Here is a 17,414-nt window from a genome sequence, read left to right as displayed (position 1 = left end):
GCTTGAAACACCTACTACCTTGGAATCTAAAATGCATATACTAAAGCTTTAAAAGTCCAATCTGCCACAGTTGGCAGGAATTATGGGAAATATGGAGGAAAAAAAGCTTAGTGTAGACATTGCCTCCACTGCCCTCCCCTCCACTGCACGGGAAACATCCGGATAGAGTCTCTTGGGTTGATGTACAGAGCACATTTCTCACAGAAATCAATGGGAACTGAGGGTAGACACCGCCTCTAAAAAAACATCACTTTCCCGTTACCCACATTGCTATGGTTCAATGTGAAAGCAAGGGCAAAGTCACTCAGGAATTCATACTGAGATCATCAGTATCAGATTTAACACACACAACTCTCTCTCGTTACCTGTTTTTCTGCAAAATGGTACTGGCAAAGTTTTTTCCATAACTGCCTGTCTTCGCTGAGCATGTACAGTGTTGGGGTCACTTGACCTAGGGTAATAATGTCCCAGCCATCTGAGAACCTGTATAAAATGTTATTCAGCATATGCAGAGGAAGATCGCTGAGCGTGAGACCATTGTTGACTTGCTGAAAAAAAAGAGTTAACTTTTAACTGCATGGAGTTGTTAGTATAACATAAGAAGGGTTTTCAATTTTAGGTTTAAACCAATATAGCTACCTCAGTTATTTTTATTTCACTTTTTAAAATTTTATATATTTTATAATTATATGTATGTACGTGTGTTTCCCTGAAAAAATATGGACCTGTTTTGGTTTTTTTTGCCAGTTTGATATTTTGATCATTTGGTTTTCAACGTTTGTTAGATTATTCTGCAAGTTTGTTATTGAAAATTAAATATCTCAAGGAACAGAAGTTGAATAAAGTGGTTTTGCAGCTCTTAGTTTTTCTGGTGTTAAGTGAATGAAAATTCTTAGAACGTAAAGTTATGCTTTGGATGAAAAAGCTTTGGAAATTAAAAGCAAAAAAATAAAAATAAAAATAAAAAAACCAAAATATGCAGTCTGAAAATTAGTTAAAAGTTGCATACAACACCAACTTTCAGAAAAATGCACACTCTAAAAACTTTAGTTAAAGAGTCAGAGAAACCACTGTTAAAATTAAGCACTGAAGTTTATGTCAATTACTCAACAGATGTGCAATACATAGCTATGGAATGTAAAAGTCAGAGGGAAGAGAGTAGGACAAATCCCACCTCTGCAGAGCCTCCCAACAGATGAAATAGTGATTCTGCCACACTGATAGGAGAGCAAATATAGAGTGGGTGACCCAAGGGAGTATGTATACCTGACCAGAGTCCTCTTCTATGGGGTCTCTGTGCAGCAGCACCTAGGGTGGGGATTAGAGAGGTTCTCTTCCTTGCAGCAGGGGCATGGGAGATGTAAAAAGTACCTCTCCCTTTCCTCTACTTGAACCTAATGAAAGGGGGCTGGGCACAACAAGAGACATGGTTAGGGACTATATAGAGCTAGCACTGCTGTCAGTGTTTTGTGCAAGGGATGACAGTGACCCCACCTAGTGGGCCTGACCAGATGCAAAGGGAACATATGCAATCTTATTACAACAGCTGCACCCCCTAGGGTAGCTGGGTCCAATAGACAGCTCTAGCTTAATGCCACAATTTAGTTCATTACACTCATTAGTCTTGCTTATAGAATATACTTTCTGTAGTGACATCTTGTGTATAGTTTTTGAGAGATCATCATGCTCAGGCACCTGTGAACATAATAACTCCAATCTTGCATTTGTAATACATAACTAAAGAAAAATCACTCAGTGGAAGTTACTGACATAAAATAAAGGAAACAACAAGTCAAGCACCTGTTATCCGTCAAGCAAGGATGGTGTTTTAGTTTGTTGGCCACGTGACAAATATCTTCAAGGCTGAATTTCCTTTTTTTTTTTTTTTTGTGATCTATCTTCTATTTCAAAATTTGTTGTGATTTATTCAGGGCAGAATGATAAAGTAACAAGACAGAGGGATGTGTTGGCTGCTGCTTCCTGCAGCCCCCATTGGCCTGGAACAGCGAACCGTGGCCAGTGGGAGCTGCAATCAGCCGAACCTGCGGACATTGCAGGTACACAAACCGTCCTGGCCCGCCAGCGGATTTCCCTGATAGGCCGCATACCAAAGATTGCTGATCCCTGTTCTAGGTGCTTAGCCAGTGACTTCTACCAGTTTGGTGGTTACTTTCTTTAAAACTTCACTAGCAAATGTGTGCTGTTAAATATTATTTATTTAAATGATTTAAAGAGATTATAATAAATGTAGATCTTAACATATGTAGTCTCTTTCAAATTTAGTTTTAAACAGGTTTATTTTTAAAAAGAAAAATGTATTCAATTTAAAGCCCATTTAAACCAAAACAATGTGATTTAAGTTAAAAAAAAAGATTTTTTAAATAAATGTGTATCCCCCATGATTATCACATAGACCCTTAGAAACTTCAGACATCTTATTTTCAAAAATTGCCATTGTAAATGCTTAAAGTGATGGACACAGCATTGGGGTGGGTAGTGGAACTGGGTGAAATGGGGGGCTAGTACTCCACCCCTAAGTAAGCTTGCACACACCTGAGGGAGGAGCGGACTGGCGGAGGCAAGAGCCCGGAAGCAGAGAGAAACACCTGGGACTCTCCTTCCTAGCCTGCAGCTGACTGCCCTTCCTCCTACTCCCCTCACCAAGTCTCAGTACCTCCCTTCGCTTCCTCTCCTAACCCTCTGTCGCCCCCTACAGTATGCTAAAAAAAAAAAAGCTGTGACACAGGTCCAAACTTTTAGAGCTTCCAGAAGTCCATAAGTTACCTAGTTTCATAGAAAAAAACCCTGTTGGATTGCAAAGCTTTGGAATCGCTACTTCAATGCTTTAGTCATGTTTTTTTGGTCCCTCTCTAATCTTGGATTTCAGGTCTGTCTCTCCTTAGTAAGGTAGAGTTATCGTATGTCTCTGACCAGTGAATAATTATCTCTAACTAGTCAGATTAAGGTCGACAGCGAGCTATCCGTTTTGAAACTTATGGTTGGGCTATCAGAAAATCAAGTCTGTGAACATCCGTCAGGAGTCAGTTAATGCATGTTGCTAAAATTACTGTTGTGCTTTTCACAAAAAAAGGATATTAAAATACTTAGTGAGTGTGAAAAAAATTAACTTTAATTTTATATCTTTATGTCATCATTTGTGCTGAATAACTAATGAAGTCAAGTAAAAGTGGCTTTAGACATATTTAAAACTTTGCTTGTACACAGATTAAAAGCCAGTATTCAAAGCACCTTCTCCCTCTTTACCTCATATTTCTGATTTAACAAATTTAATATACCTTGTTCATCTGAAGATTTTTTAGCTGTTGTTCCCATGTAAGGATAGTTTCTAACCGGCAAATCCAAATATTGATGTTCCCCACCAACACAGATTTCCCTACTCCCCTAATCAGTATACAGAGAGTAGAACTCAGATCCTGAAGAAGATCTTTGATTAAGCGTGGATTGTGTTGGTCTTCCAAAACTGGAAAAGAAAAATAAGAGGTACTCTTTTGATTTGTTACCATTAACCCAAGTTATTGACATTTCCCTATCTGAACTAACTCAAACTGCAGCTGAGCAGTGGTTTCACTTCCAAACTAAATGTCCTGATCCCACAATGGAATTTGCCCTGGCAGGTCCCACAGATGCAGGATTGATGCTTAAGACAATACTGCTATCAAGGCATCAGTGCAACACTTTGTGCCATGCGTTAATAAAATTAATGCTGCATCTTAGTTTTTCAAGTGGATTTCCTATTTTCAGTAGATAGTATTAAATGTCTTCCAAATACAATGGTCACCTTTAAAAAAACCCAACATTTTCCAACATTAATATGCAAGAGCCCAGTTTTCTCATTATACACACCGGGAATAATTGCAGTTTCTTGCATACCTCTGTTGGGTAACTTGGCAAATTTGGACTAAAATGTTTTAGTTCATCATGTAAAGGAATTTTTAAAAAAAGACATACACAGGTATTCATGTTAATAAAAACAGGAATAATTTTGTTCAGAACTAAGAAATTTTAGATTTGACAAAGAGTACAGAATAGTAAAAGAGAAACCATGAACTTCTGACTGTGAAGGATAATCTCTGATTTCACTTTATACATTTGTTTTGAATGATATTCTTCAATGTTAAGAAACTGGTTAAAAAGTATATTAGATTTCCACTAATTAAATATGCCATTACCTTTGTTTTGTGACATAAAGCAGTACATATAAAAATAATGAAACTAACTGAAAGGTCAGAAAAAGTAACTCAGTCAATGCTAATGAACCACGAACATACCCTTTCGTACAATTTTGTCCAAAATATTGAAGTAGTTCTTCTGTGCTGCACCACTCAGTGAGGTTAGCTGAGATTTTGCAATTAACTGCAACAACTAAATCAGAAAAAATTAACATTAGAATGAAGGACTATAAAAATCACGCATGCTTTAAATAGATATTCTTCTATGAAAGACTGTAGCATCACAGTTTTGGCTTATGAAAACATTAGTAGCTACAGTTCTAGGGAGAGAAAAAAGGATATAAATTAAAGAAAACTGAAAGTGTACATAAGGTTCCATTATTTAAATAACCTTCCATTAGTAACTCATATTGAGACATACATTTTCAGTGTACTGTACAAATATTAATTATATTTCTGAGGTTACTACCAAATAGACTTCAAAAAAAATCCACAGTAAGATTAGTAAAATATAGTTACATTTCTTGCTGCTCCTGGGGTAATTCCTCTCTTCACCTCAGTTCTTAGAAAAGCTACCATGTACAAATGCAAAGGGCGCATAATTCAAAACTTGCTTTAAGCGTTAAGTTTTCTGACAGAGCATGTACACTGATGGTTATAATTTTTTCCCTTTTTAATCTTCACATTCTGATTTTGTTTTAAATTGCCGTGCCAAACTGAAAATTCCACAGCGATCAGATTGAAGGACTGACTCTAAACAAAGTTAACAGAAGCCATGTAGCTGTCTGAAAGGCGCTACTGCTGAGAATTCTCAGAAAGGGTAGCTGTGCATTTAAGAGCTTTCTGCAGCTCCATCATGGCAGTATTCAATTGCTCATGAGATAAATTACATTTGCCTAGTGAGGTCCACTGAACATCATGGAGTTGTATTACTTTAGATGGGATACATAGGCCAAAGGCATTAACATAACTCAGTCATTATCCAACATTCATAATAGTTTAAACAAGGTTCAGGATTTGGTACGCAGAGACCTCAGCCTGCATAGTACCGTAGCAAAAAAAAAAATAAAAAAAAAATAAATATCCTTTAAACTTTTTACTAAAGTTATAGAAAAGAAGGAAAAACAGTTAAAGCTTTTGAAATGTAGAGTATTACATAAGGCTTTCATTTTAACAACTTCCCTTTCTCTATAGCTGCAGAAAGCTTTCAGAAGAATAATATACCCTGTGTTTGACTGTCTTTTTTAGATGGTATCAAAGATGGCAATAACAATCCTTTCTGATAGAGCCCTGCACGGATATGTAATTTGTATCTGCATCCGATCTGTGGATATCCACATCCCCGGATGTGGAGATCTGTGAATATAAGTGGATATCTGCAGATTTGCAAAGCTGTAGTTTTTGGGAAAAGAAGTTACCTGAGATGGGCTGAAGCTGTCATTGTTGCTGTTAAAGTCTAGAGAAAGGAACAGCAAGGACAGAAGATGCAGCTTCTGCCTCTGAAATGATTCTCATTTGCAACCTCACTGCTGGAGAAACACACGTAGAGCTCACAGAGTATGTCTTCACTCTGTGAGGGATCGATTTATCGCGTCTAGTCTAGATGCGATAAATCGACCCCCCCAAGCACTCTCCCGTCGACTCCTGTACTCCAGTGCTGTGAGAGGCGCAGGCAGAGTTGACTGGGGAGCGGCAGCAGTCGACTCACCGCGGTGAAGACACCACGGTAAGTCCATCTAAGTACGTCGACTTCAGCTACGTTATTCACGTAGCTGAAGTTGCGTAACTTAGATCGATTCCACCCCCCCAGTGTAGACCAGGGCTCAGTCTTATCACCATTGCGAGACATGCAAAACATAAACCAGCATCAGGCTCTTTAGAGTATTGCTCTTAGTTGCTCATTCCTGGTCACAGGCTTACAGCAGTATTATATATAATATACAGTCTTGGCCAGATAAACCAGACTCTTATTAGACAGAAGGAAAAAGGAGGGAAGGTAGGAAAGAGAAAAAATAAGCGGGGGGAGAAAAAGGATACATGTGGGCTGGGGGAGACAAAGTCTTACATCCCAGGTGGTGACTGAGATTCAGGCAGAGGTGGCAGTGTCATATGGGTGTCTCTCTCTAGCCTGGTCTGGATAGGACATCTCTCAGGAAGATGAAGGCCTGAGGTCCCAGGTGGCAGTGGAGGTAGCAGCCATGATGGTGAAGCTCATTCCAGTAGCCAATTTTTCTCCCAAAGTCCTTTTCTTTAAGGATCCTAAAAGGGAATGGTGGGTGGAATAGCCCATCCCCTAATTATTTTGTCCACCATTTAAGGCTCTGACACACTAGTTTTGATGCTTTCTGGTTCCACAGTTCTTTTATTCACCATGCATGATTTTAGCAGTCCTTGGTTCTGTCAGCAGGCCTTTTGTTTGTACTAATTCAGTCTGTCTCCCTTTCATATCTTTTCCCATCAACATTTGTAATCGGCTGTTGTGACATCTTATGAACTTATACCTCACTTTTTACAGTTGAACTCACACTTAGAATAAACCTGTAGGCTCAATTAGTACAGAATCTACTGCTCTTTTACCTTCCCAGACCAAACCATACTGATAATGTGAGAAAGCTCTTTCAAAGGGTCTTGTAGCATGCACAAATGTGGCCAGGCTGATGTCCAGTCTCCTCTGGAAGCTTGTTTCACAGCTAGCCACTTCACAGAGAATACTTCATCTCTGCTCTCACATATTCCATCACAGTCTTTGTAAGCTACAGGGAGACAGTAAAGGCCGCTGTCTTGGAGGTTCATGGATGGAGATGTGGACTCTGATATGTATGGGTCCTGGCTCATTGAAAGATTTGAGGATCAGGTTTTGAATGCAAAATGGTAGTCAGTATACTGACTGGAGCACGGGCATGATGCGCTCATCATGGTGCATCCTGCTCAAGAGGGAAGCTGCCACATTCCTCATGAACTGGAGGCCCCAGCATTGCTTCCACCTTCAGCCCCAGGAAAAGATAACTGCAGTAATCTGATGATGAATGGTGTGCATATAATCATATTATCACAAGTTATACAGTACTTGAATAGAAGCCAAAATGGATATGAATATTCATAAATAAATATTAATTTGAGAAATTTGCAATAATATTCTAAGAATTAAACCCCATCTCTTGAAACACAGGTGAGTCTGGTGCTGATCTAGAGCACACTGAAATGCAGATGGAGAACTTTGCTTTTGACCTTAGTGCACAGTTAGTATTTGAAGATAACAATCATAGCTACTGATTGATTTTCTCACTTCTACAAATGATGAGACTTGCTGTTATTTTCCTCCTATTTCAGCTCAAACGGTCTCCACCCCTCAGGCTAGGGAAAACTGTTGTCGGAACGGCCAGAATGCAGTTGCATGGCAGCCCACAGAATTCCCTCTAAGAAACTCTCAATGATAGGTGGGTGGTGAGAAGAAGGGTTGGAGTTGGCCTGAAAGGGGATGCAGCCAGAGATGATCAAAGTCCTTCTGCACATGAATGTCCCAGCTTTTAAAAAGTCAGGAGCGATTTTTCCCCTCTGTGTTTTTTTTCTTCTTCTTTCTTTAAAGTTGTAGCCTTCCCTCGTTTTGAAGCTGAAGAGTGTGCTATCTCCTGGACAAAGAGATAGGCTGCTCTGAGCCCTTAAGCAGTATAAAGGAGCTTCAATTTGAATGCATGCAAAGGAAATCCTGGTGCAAGTGACACCATTAAAACCCATTTCCACTGAGCTCTTAGGCAGTTCTGTTACAAAGAACAGAAGGCACGTCTAAGAAAAAAAATGCATTTTGTCACAATGAATATCAAATTGCATTAAAGGTAACGTAGAAAATAAGAAGTTAGATGTTGGGGCCTACATTAATGATAAATCAGAAGTTGGAGATGGAAATGAGACAGTACAGAATTTTGATACTGGCACAAATAACTTATTTGCATAGTGAGACATCAGAACAAAAACAAAAGACTTATTCACAGCTGCAATCACTATATTAAAATGCTTTTACAGATCAGCTTTCTAGATGAGTTGATTGAATTCACACTCATCTCCTACCAATACTACAATGGGAAAACTAGGTAGTTTGCTACTCACTCTACTGATTCTCTTAATTTCTCATCAGTTTTCGGTATTCATAATAGAAGAGAATATGCATATGCATAGAATATGCATATAAAGAGCTTGTTTAGATAGACTTTTTCCTAAAGGAAAAAAGTAGAGGTTGCAATTTCCAGCACTCACAAGCTGACGTTTAACTAATGTGCACTAAGTGTGCTCAGCCATTTTAATTTCATTACTTTAAAAAGGAGATCCAAGGTCAATTCTTTCTGACTACACTGTAGTTAAGTCACGTTATGAAAGAGAACTTTTTGAACTTGGGCCTGGACAATTTCAGCAAAGCTCAATCAATCATTTTCCAGGATCTCACACTTCAAAGGTGGTATTCCCAATCCCTTGAAAAGCCGTACGTTTTATTCTATACTATAGTACCTTCCTAATTGGTGCTAATAAATGGGAAGCCCATTGCCATTTTGAAGGTGAACAAATAAAATGCATTAAAGCTTTTAAAGTACATATAAAAATACATTTTATTGTTCTGGACTATGGTGGTTGTTTTGTTACTGCATAATGTATTAAAGCATATTTTACAAATATAAGTGATGTCATAAGACTTTATTATAAAACCTCACTACAAAACTCTACTAAATACTTGCTTGAGAAGTAGGGGGAATAGACTGCTAGGTTTGCTGGGGATTTTTAGTACAGATTAGGACTGTAGTTTTTTAAATGGGGCTTACATTTATGCTCCTAAAATATTAATCTCCAGCTCCTTCTCAGAGAAGATAAGATCCTACCAAAGGGGAGATGCATTAGGTCATTAAGTAGGAGTTAAAAAAACAACAGAGATAGAGAATACCCTTCTGGCACCTAAGAAAAAGGAGATCTAATGCCACTTCATGAAACACTAACTCAATTTAGATAAAATTGAAACTGTGAGCAACTGATAATTGGGAATTATTTTATTTCAAGCAAATCCACATGAAGCCTTTGGACCTTGCTGCAGCAAATGTGCAGGCAATTTGTGGTGACCAGCTATGGAGATAAGAGAGTCAGCAAATCCTAGACCAGAACAACCACTATCTGCTGAGCTAACAGCTGACTGCTTCTTCTCTCCTTCCTTCAACACCACTGAATGCAAATCCACAAGATGTGGCAGTTTTTTAGGAATCCAGAAGCACAGAGCACAAGAACTTAAAAGATGTATTTAGGATGAGATTTTAAAACATTTTTCAGACACTCCTATAAATTCCACTGCAGAATGGTGCATATACGTGAAGGAAAATGAAACTCTAAGCTTTCCTACACAGTATGAGCTTCATAATTGGTTGACCCTTTTACAAACATTGCAGCGATTTGCAGACATCACTGACTGTTGGGGGATTCCAATGTTGTTACAATAGACCTAAGAAAGGAATGGAGTAGAACTTGCACTGTGATTTTGTTTTTATTGAGAGCCCGGAGACATCCAGAAAGGGGCTTTTACAATTTTTCAACAAAACAAGTGTCATTCCCCACACCATAAATAGGTTTGCCAACCGTCTAATCACACAAACTCAAACTCTCTTGCCTGCCCCACCCCTTCCTTGAGGCCCCACTCGTGTCCTGCCCCTTTTCTGAGGCCCCGCTCTGCTCATTCCATCCCCCCTCCCTCTGTTGCTCGCTTTCCCACACCCTCGCTCACTTTCACCGGGCTGAGGCAGGCGGTTGGGGTGTGGACTCTGGGCTGCGGCCGAGGGGTTTGGAGTATGGAAGGGGGCTCTGGGCTAAGCCTGGGGCAGGGGGTGCAAACTCTGGGAGGGAGTTTGGGTGCAGGAGGGGGCTCAGGACTGGGGCAGGGGATTGGGATGGAGGAGGTGAGCGGTGTGGGTTCTGGGACAGAGTTTGGGCGCAGGAGAAGGCTCCAGGCTGGGGTAGGGGTTCAGGAGGGGATGCGGGCTCTGGAAGGGAGTTTGGGTGCAGGAGGGGCCTCCGAGGTGGGGTCTGGAGTGTGGAAGGGGATGAGGAGTCCAGGCCCCGGCCGTGTGGCACTTACCTCAGGCAGCTCCTGGTCAGTGGTACAGCCTGCCCTGGCTCCACGCTGCTCCTGGAAGCACCTGGCACATCTAGCAGTGGCTCCTAGGTGGAGGTGGGGCCAGGGGGTCTCTGTGCGCTGCCCCAGCCCTGAGCGCTGACTCCGTAGCTCCCCTTGGCCAGGAACAGTGGCATCGGGATCTGTGGCAGCGACACTTGCGGGTGCGGGAAATATGTGGAGTCCCCTGTGCCTCCCAGGGGCCGCAGGGATGTGCCAGCCGCTTCCGGGAGCAGCATGGAGCCAGGGCAGCCAGGGAGCCTGCCTTAGCCCTGCTGCACTGCCAGACTTTTAGCAGCCTAAAATCTCCCGGTTTGGCTTCAGTAGCCTCCGGGATATAGAGCCTGATTCCGGGAGACTCCTGGCGAAACCAGGAGGGTTGGCAACCCTAACCATAAAGAATGGTGTCTTCCCCTTCTGGCCAAAAAAGCTTTCCTGCACATTCTGCTCACCATCCTCATGTCAGGACAAGAACTTTGCCCATATTAATTATTTTGGAAATAAAGTCTTAATTGAGAGAGTTGCAGCTCTGGCTGGAAAATGCTGTTTCTCACAGTCATCTTTTCTGATTTTATTACTGATTTTGCAACAAAAAAGCCAGATGACTGTTCTGTGTTTGTTTACACTTAGCCATAATACAGGCACCCGCACAGAGCTGAACTGGGGCCTCAGAAGAGTTACTTCGTTCCACATGGCAATGGAAGAAATTCTTGAATTATATCATACTGCTTTAACTTGACACAGCAAACAGAAGTATGTTACAAACACACTGTATAAACATAGTCAGCATTAGGTCTATTAACAACTAAATGTTACTCTTGGACAACAGAAGACTGCAACATAGGAACTGTCATACTGAATCAGAACTGAGGTTCATCTAGTCCACTATTCTGTCTCCAAGAGAGGCCAACACCAGAAGCTTCAGTAGAAGATGTAAGAAATCTGCAACAGGAAGATGTGGGGTAATCTGCCCCCCTGCATTAGGTCTTTTTTTGATTTCCAATAGTTAAAAGATAGGCCTAAGCACTGAAGCATGAGGTATAATACCCCTTCCAAAATTTATCATAAAATATCACTATTTTGGATATTCTTGATATCCATATAAATATCCAATCCCATCTGAGCCTTGATAAGTTCTTGGCCTCAACAACTTCCTGTGGCTGAGAGTTCCACAACTTAATTACAGGTTATGTGAAAAAGTATTTCTTTTTATTGTTTTTTTACTTCCCCAACTCTTACCTTAATCCAATATTCCTTTGTTCTTGTGTTATGAGACAGCAAAAGCCTAGGTTTCTAATTACCATCTCTATATTATTTATTTTATATACTTTTACCTTGGGTCACAAAAGGACAGGATATCTCTGTATTCACCTGCTACACACTACTGCAATGATATTTGTACAAAATATGTGTTGTGGGGTATCATTTGAAAATTAATATCACAGTGGTCAATATCATCATTGTAAAAATATATGTAACATTGAATGCAAAGTTATGAATTCTCTCTGTGTGATGTTACTAGAATGTGTTTAAAACCAGGCGGTCTAGCCTGGGAAGAGGCAATAAACAGGTTTGTCCTAGACAAAGAAATGTGGGTTTACCTCAATTTACATATTAGCAATAAACAAAGCCATCAAGCTAAACCAGCAGGGAACATCCTGAGACTGACCTCGGGAGATGGAGAATTAGCATGGCTCCTGCACCACAGAGAGACATAGGACGAATTCCTAGGAGACCTTCCTGACTTTCAAGACAAAAAAAGTTCTGTTGGGAATGTAAGGGACAGATAGAGACTCCATCTTTATCTTACCTCGCAGGAGAAAAAGAAACCAAGCAGTCTGTGTTCCATTTGTTGGGTCCTGGCCAGAGTGCCTGCTCAAAGAATGACTAGTGAGAAAACTACCTTGAGCAAAGTCTGTAGCTTTTTAAGGATGGTCTTAGCCATTAGAAAGCATATTTTAACTTTGGTTTGTTTGTAACCTGTTCTACCTCCAATATTTTCTACTTTGTATCACTTAACCCATGTCCTTTTGTTAATGAACTTGTTTTACTTTTAATCTAAACCAACCTAGTGCTGTATTTGAATTTAAGTGATTGTTAACTCCAGTTAAAGTGATAAGCTGTACTTTGGTCTCTTTAAAAAAGCATCAAACATTATTATTTCTCTGTGTGTTCCAGGAGAGGGCTGGACACAGTCCAGACCAGTGAGAGGTTATATAACTGCCTGCTGTGGTCTTCTGCTACGGCTCACATCCCGGACACCAATAGCCAGCTGACAAGCATGTACGTAGTTCCCTGAGTCTATGTGCTGTACAGCCCTGATGCAAGACTGACCACAGCAGCCTACTTATAACAAAACAGCTGCCCCTGGTCTTCACCAGTCTTCATTACAACTTGCAGGGTGATTCCAATGCACCCCCTGTCCCAATTTCCCCACAACCATCTGCCCTGAAACACACAGAGAAACTTTAGAGCTTTCAAGTCCACTCAGTCCTACTTCTCATTCAGCCAATCGCTAAGACAAACAAGTTTGTTTACGTTTACAGGAGATAATGTTACCCACTTCTTATTTACAATGTCACCAGAAAGTGAAATCAGGCGTTCGCATGGCACTCTTGTAGCCGGCACTGCAAGTATTTATGTGCCAGATATGCTAAATATTCATATGCCCCTTCATGCTTTGGCCACCATTCTAGAGGACATGCTTTCATGCTGATGACGCTCATTAAAAAAAATAACGTGTTGATTAAATTTGTGACTGAACTCCTTGGAGGAGAATTGTCTGTCTCCGGCTCTATTTTACCTGCATTCTGTCATATAGTTCATATTATAGTAGTCTCGGATGATGACTCAGCACATGTTCATTTTAAGAACACTTTCGCTCCAGATTTGACAATATGCAAAGAAGGTACTAACGTGAGATTTCTAAAGATAGCTACATCGCTCGACCCCAGGTTTCAGAATCTGAAGTGCCTTCCAAAATCTGAGAGGGATGAGGTGTTGTCATAAATATAAAGGGAAGGGTAAACACCTTTAAATTCCTCCTGGCCAGAGGAAAAACCCTTTCACCTGTAAAGGGTTAAGAAGCTAAGATAACCTCGCAGGCACCTGACCAAAATGACCAATGAGGAGACAAGATACTTTCAAAGCTAGTGGGGAGGGCGGGGACAAAGGGTCCTGTCTGTCTGTGTGATGCTTTTGCTGGGACCAGAGCAAGAATGCAGGTCAGAACTCCTGTTAAGAGTTAGTAAGCAATCTAGTTAGATATGTGTTAGATTCTGTTTTGTTTAAATGGCTGATAAAATAAGTTGTGCTGAATGGAATGTATATTCCTGTTTTTGTGTCTTTTTGTAACATAAGGTTTTGCCTAGAGAGATTCTCTATGTTTTGAATCTGATTACCCTGTAAGGTATTTACCATCCTGATTTTAAAGAGGTGATTCTTTTACTTTTTCTTCAATTAAAATTCTTCTTTTAAGAACCTCATTGCTTTTTCATTGTTCTTAAGATCCAAGGGTTTGGGTCTGTGTTCACCTATGCAAACTGGTGAGGATTTTTATCAAGCCTTCCCCAGGAAAGGGGGTGTAGTGCTTTGGGGAGTATTGGGGGGGGGAGACATTTCCAAGTGGGCACTTCCCCTGTTATTCTTTGTGTAACACTTTGGTGGTGGCAGCTTTTAACCTAAGCTGGTAAGAATAAGCTTACGGGGTCTTTCATGCAGGTCCCCACATCTGTACCCTAGAGTTCAGAGTGGGGAAAGAACCTTGACAGGTGTGGAGCATTCTTTCAGAAGTTTTAAAAGAGCAACACTCCGATGTGGGAACTACAGAACCCAAACCACCAAAAGAGAAAATCAACTTTCTGCTGGTGGCATCTGACTCAGATGATGAAAATGAACATGCGTCAGTCTGCACTGCTTTGGATCGTTATTGAGCAGAGCCTGTCATCTGCATGCACGAATGTCCTCTAGAATGGTGGTTGAAGCATGAGGGTCATATGAATCTTTAGCACATCTGGCATGTAAATATCTTGCGTCGCTGGCTACAACAGTGCCATGAGAACACCTGTTCTCACCTTTCGGGTGACACTGTGAACAAGAAGCAGGGAGCATTATCTCCTCCAAATGTAAACAAACGTGTTTGTCTGTGTGATTGGCTGAACAAGAAATAGAACTGAGTGGACTTCTAGGCTCTAAAGTTTTACATTCCTTTATTTTTTGAATGCAGTTATTTTTTGTACATAAGTCTACATTTGTAAGTTCAACTTTCATAATAATGAGATTGCACTACAGTACTTGTATTAGGTGAATTGAAAAATACGATTTCTTTTGTTTTTTTACAGTGCAAATATTTGTAAACAAAAACAAATATAAAGTGAGCACTGTCACTTTGCATTATGTGTTGTAATTGAAATGAATATATTTGAAAATGTAGAAAACATCCATAAATATTTAAATAAATGGTATTCTGTTACTGTTTAACATTGCAATTAATTGGGCAATTACTTTTTTTAATCATGCGATTAATCGCTTGACAGTCCTATTAGTAACATTTGCAAATGTTACTATTTCATTACTTGCTGCCATTTCCAGATCATTAATAAATGCATTAATCACAGAACCTAGAATGGAATCTTGAGATACCGTGCTGGGAACCTTCTGCCATGATGAAAATTGACCATTTAATTTTACTCTTTTTGCTTTCTGTCTCCCAGCTAGTTTTTAATCCATGACAATATGTTGCCTGTCACCCTGTGACTACTTCACTTCCTTAGTAGCCTCTTGTTTGTGACCTTGTCAATCGCTTTTTGGAAATCTGAAGAAATGGTTATACACAAAAACTACATCAGAAATATTAAGATTACAATTCAAGCACTCAGATTAAGAAACGCTGCAATTAAGGTTGACTGTGCCAACTTTTAACGTAATACTTTTGAATATAGTTTCCTAGATTTTTAACAAAGAAAATTGAAAAAACAAATATCACATTGCATCATACTCATACCGAAATGGGTCAGTAGCAGGGCTGGAACCTTTAGATCCACAGCACAGACCTCTAACACTTGAGCTAATGGAGTAAATCGATAGTAGTAGGCTGTCCTCCTGTGTAGTTATGGCAGGGTGGACTAGGTCCAGAGGCCCCCTGCTCAAGGACTCACGGCCCTGCATCACCCTGTCCCAGAACAGAGCAGCGGAAAGTTCTCCAGGCAGCCTAGAATTGTGTTTGCAGGCACTATCGGCCAAAAAAAGGGGGCACACATGAGAGGCAGGTGCTGACTCCGTTACATTATGGTAGCAAAGTGGGATCTTCAGACCGAACTTCTCCAAAAGGGGTCAGGTCAGATACAACTGTTTTACTGGGGCAAGCTTTTAACTGTTTTATTGTGTGAGGCCAGAGGCAGAGGTCAAAGGAGGACCAGAGGCAGATGCAGCCATGGAAAACAGGCAAGATTTTAATTATTTATTGAGCAGAGGCCAAAGTGAGCCAGAGGTAGAGGTAGCCCAAGCGGAGTACAACCTGACTAAGGGGGACATGAGAAAAGACTCTGCGTCACCCTGTCCCAGAATAGAACAGCAAGAAGTCCTCCAGGGAGTCTAGAGTGGCTGCAGAAAAGCGGCCAATCAGAGGGGCTGCTGGAGCGACCAATAAGGGGCCAGAAGGGACCATTAAAAGGCAAGCAGCACAGCAGAGCCTTCAGTTGCTGGAGCTTGATGAGGCAGGCTGAGCCCAGGACCCAGCCAGACCAGGCAGCACTGAGATGGGCCCTGCTGGTCTGGTTTCAGACAGAGCCCAGGGAGCGCTGCTGCAAAGGACACCAGCTGAGATGGGCCCTGACTGGGTGGTTGAAGAAGGCAGTGCCTCTGGGAAGAAGACTTAGAGCTATGGCTCCATACCAGGGCCGAGAAAGAACTTGGACTTTATAAATTGGAAGCGGGGGACAGGGTCTGGCTCAGCCAGAGGACTGAGCAGCCGAAGGCCTGCCGAGAGAACTAGCAGCTGGGGGTGATGCTCGCGAGAAGCAGGTGCCAGCCTGATGTAAGACCAAAAAAGAAAAGCAGGCTCACACCTAACCGAGAGAAAGGGGGCCATCCACAAGAAGACATGAAAAGAACTGTGTTTGCAGGCACTATCAGCCAGACAAAAAAGGGGGCATGCATGAGAGGCGGGTGCTGGCCCCGTTAAAGTAGTCCAGTAGTGGAGAAGAATTGGGACACACACTTTTCCAGAGGCTTTTAGAGAGATTTGTTGACAGAGGAATGATAATACTAAGGAATCTTGGGTTCTATTCCAGGTTATGGAGGGGAATGGGCACAGATCATTGTGCCACTGTTCCACCCACCAAACCCGAACCCTCCTGAATCAGTCCCAGTCTTGTCTCTCCCCTTCAGCATACAGTTAAATTTTGGAAAAGCTATAAGCCACTGAAAACAGGTTCTATAAATGGGAAGAATTATGTAACCTTAACTAAGGCAGATCTGGTTGCACTGCTTATAATGCCAACCAGTTCTCCTTTATTTACTACTTTTGACATGGTCTTTGATTAGTTGTGTGCAGAGACCCAGCTGCTTAGACTTTATTATATCATGATCTTCCATGTACTTTGTTAATCTTTTGCTAAATTATTGTTTCAACCAATCTGACAGGTACATATGTAAGGCTTACTAGACTGTAAATTCACTGGATCAACCTCTGGAGCTTCTGCTTTTTTTTTTTTTTTTTTTTTTAAAAGCTTGATACCCTACAATCCTCTGAACAGTGCCTATTTTTAATTATTGCATGTTTTTGTTAACAGCTCAGCTACTTCTACTTAGACTTCTTCAGAACTCTTGGTTTACCATTTGGGCCTGGTAACTTACTCTTTTTTAAATCAACAATTTGCTCCAACATCTATTCTGACACGTCTGAATAGATCACCTTTATTACAAGTAAAGAACAGGTCCTGACTAAGAAGTTCTCCAGCATTCTCGGTGGTGAAGACTGAGGCAAAGAAATGTCCTTATCATCCTTAATTGTCCCCTTCAACTATTGACGCACTGATTCTTCTGCAGGCTTCCTGCTTTTGATATTTTTTTTTAAAGTGTCTCTT

The 17,414-nt window shown here is 40.9% G+C and overlaps 1 protein-coding gene across 5 annotated transcripts in view; it reads right to left on the bottom strand.

Moving 5' to 3' along the window:
- The window catches only part of FBXO25 (F-box protein 25), a 63,321-nt gene that overhangs the window by 18,277 nt on the left and 27,630 nt on the right, over positions 1–17,414 (bottom strand). For all 5 annotated transcript variants that reach the window (XM_073336175.2, XM_073336174.2, XM_073336178.2 and 2 more), the window contains 3 exons: positions 4,290–4,383; positions 3,297–3,481; positions 366–548 (listed from right to left, as the gene is read on the bottom strand). In XM_073336175.2, coding sequence (XP_073192276.2) covers positions 366–548; positions 3,297–3,481; positions 4,290–4,383 — 462 coding nt within the window. The remainder of the gene's footprint in view (positions 1–365; positions 549–3,296; positions 3,482–4,289; positions 4,384–17,414) is intronic.

The sequence above is a fragment of the Lepidochelys kempii genome, chromosome 3 (assembly GCF_965140285.1).
Source record: "Lepidochelys kempii isolate rLepKem1 chromosome 3, rLepKem1.hap1, whole genome shotgun sequence".
Taxonomy (NCBI): domain Eukaryota; kingdom Metazoa; phylum Chordata; order Testudines; family Cheloniidae; genus Lepidochelys; species Lepidochelys kempii.
Note: the sequence above shows the minus strand (reverse complement) of the source record. Positions and strands in the feature narration are given on the sequence as shown.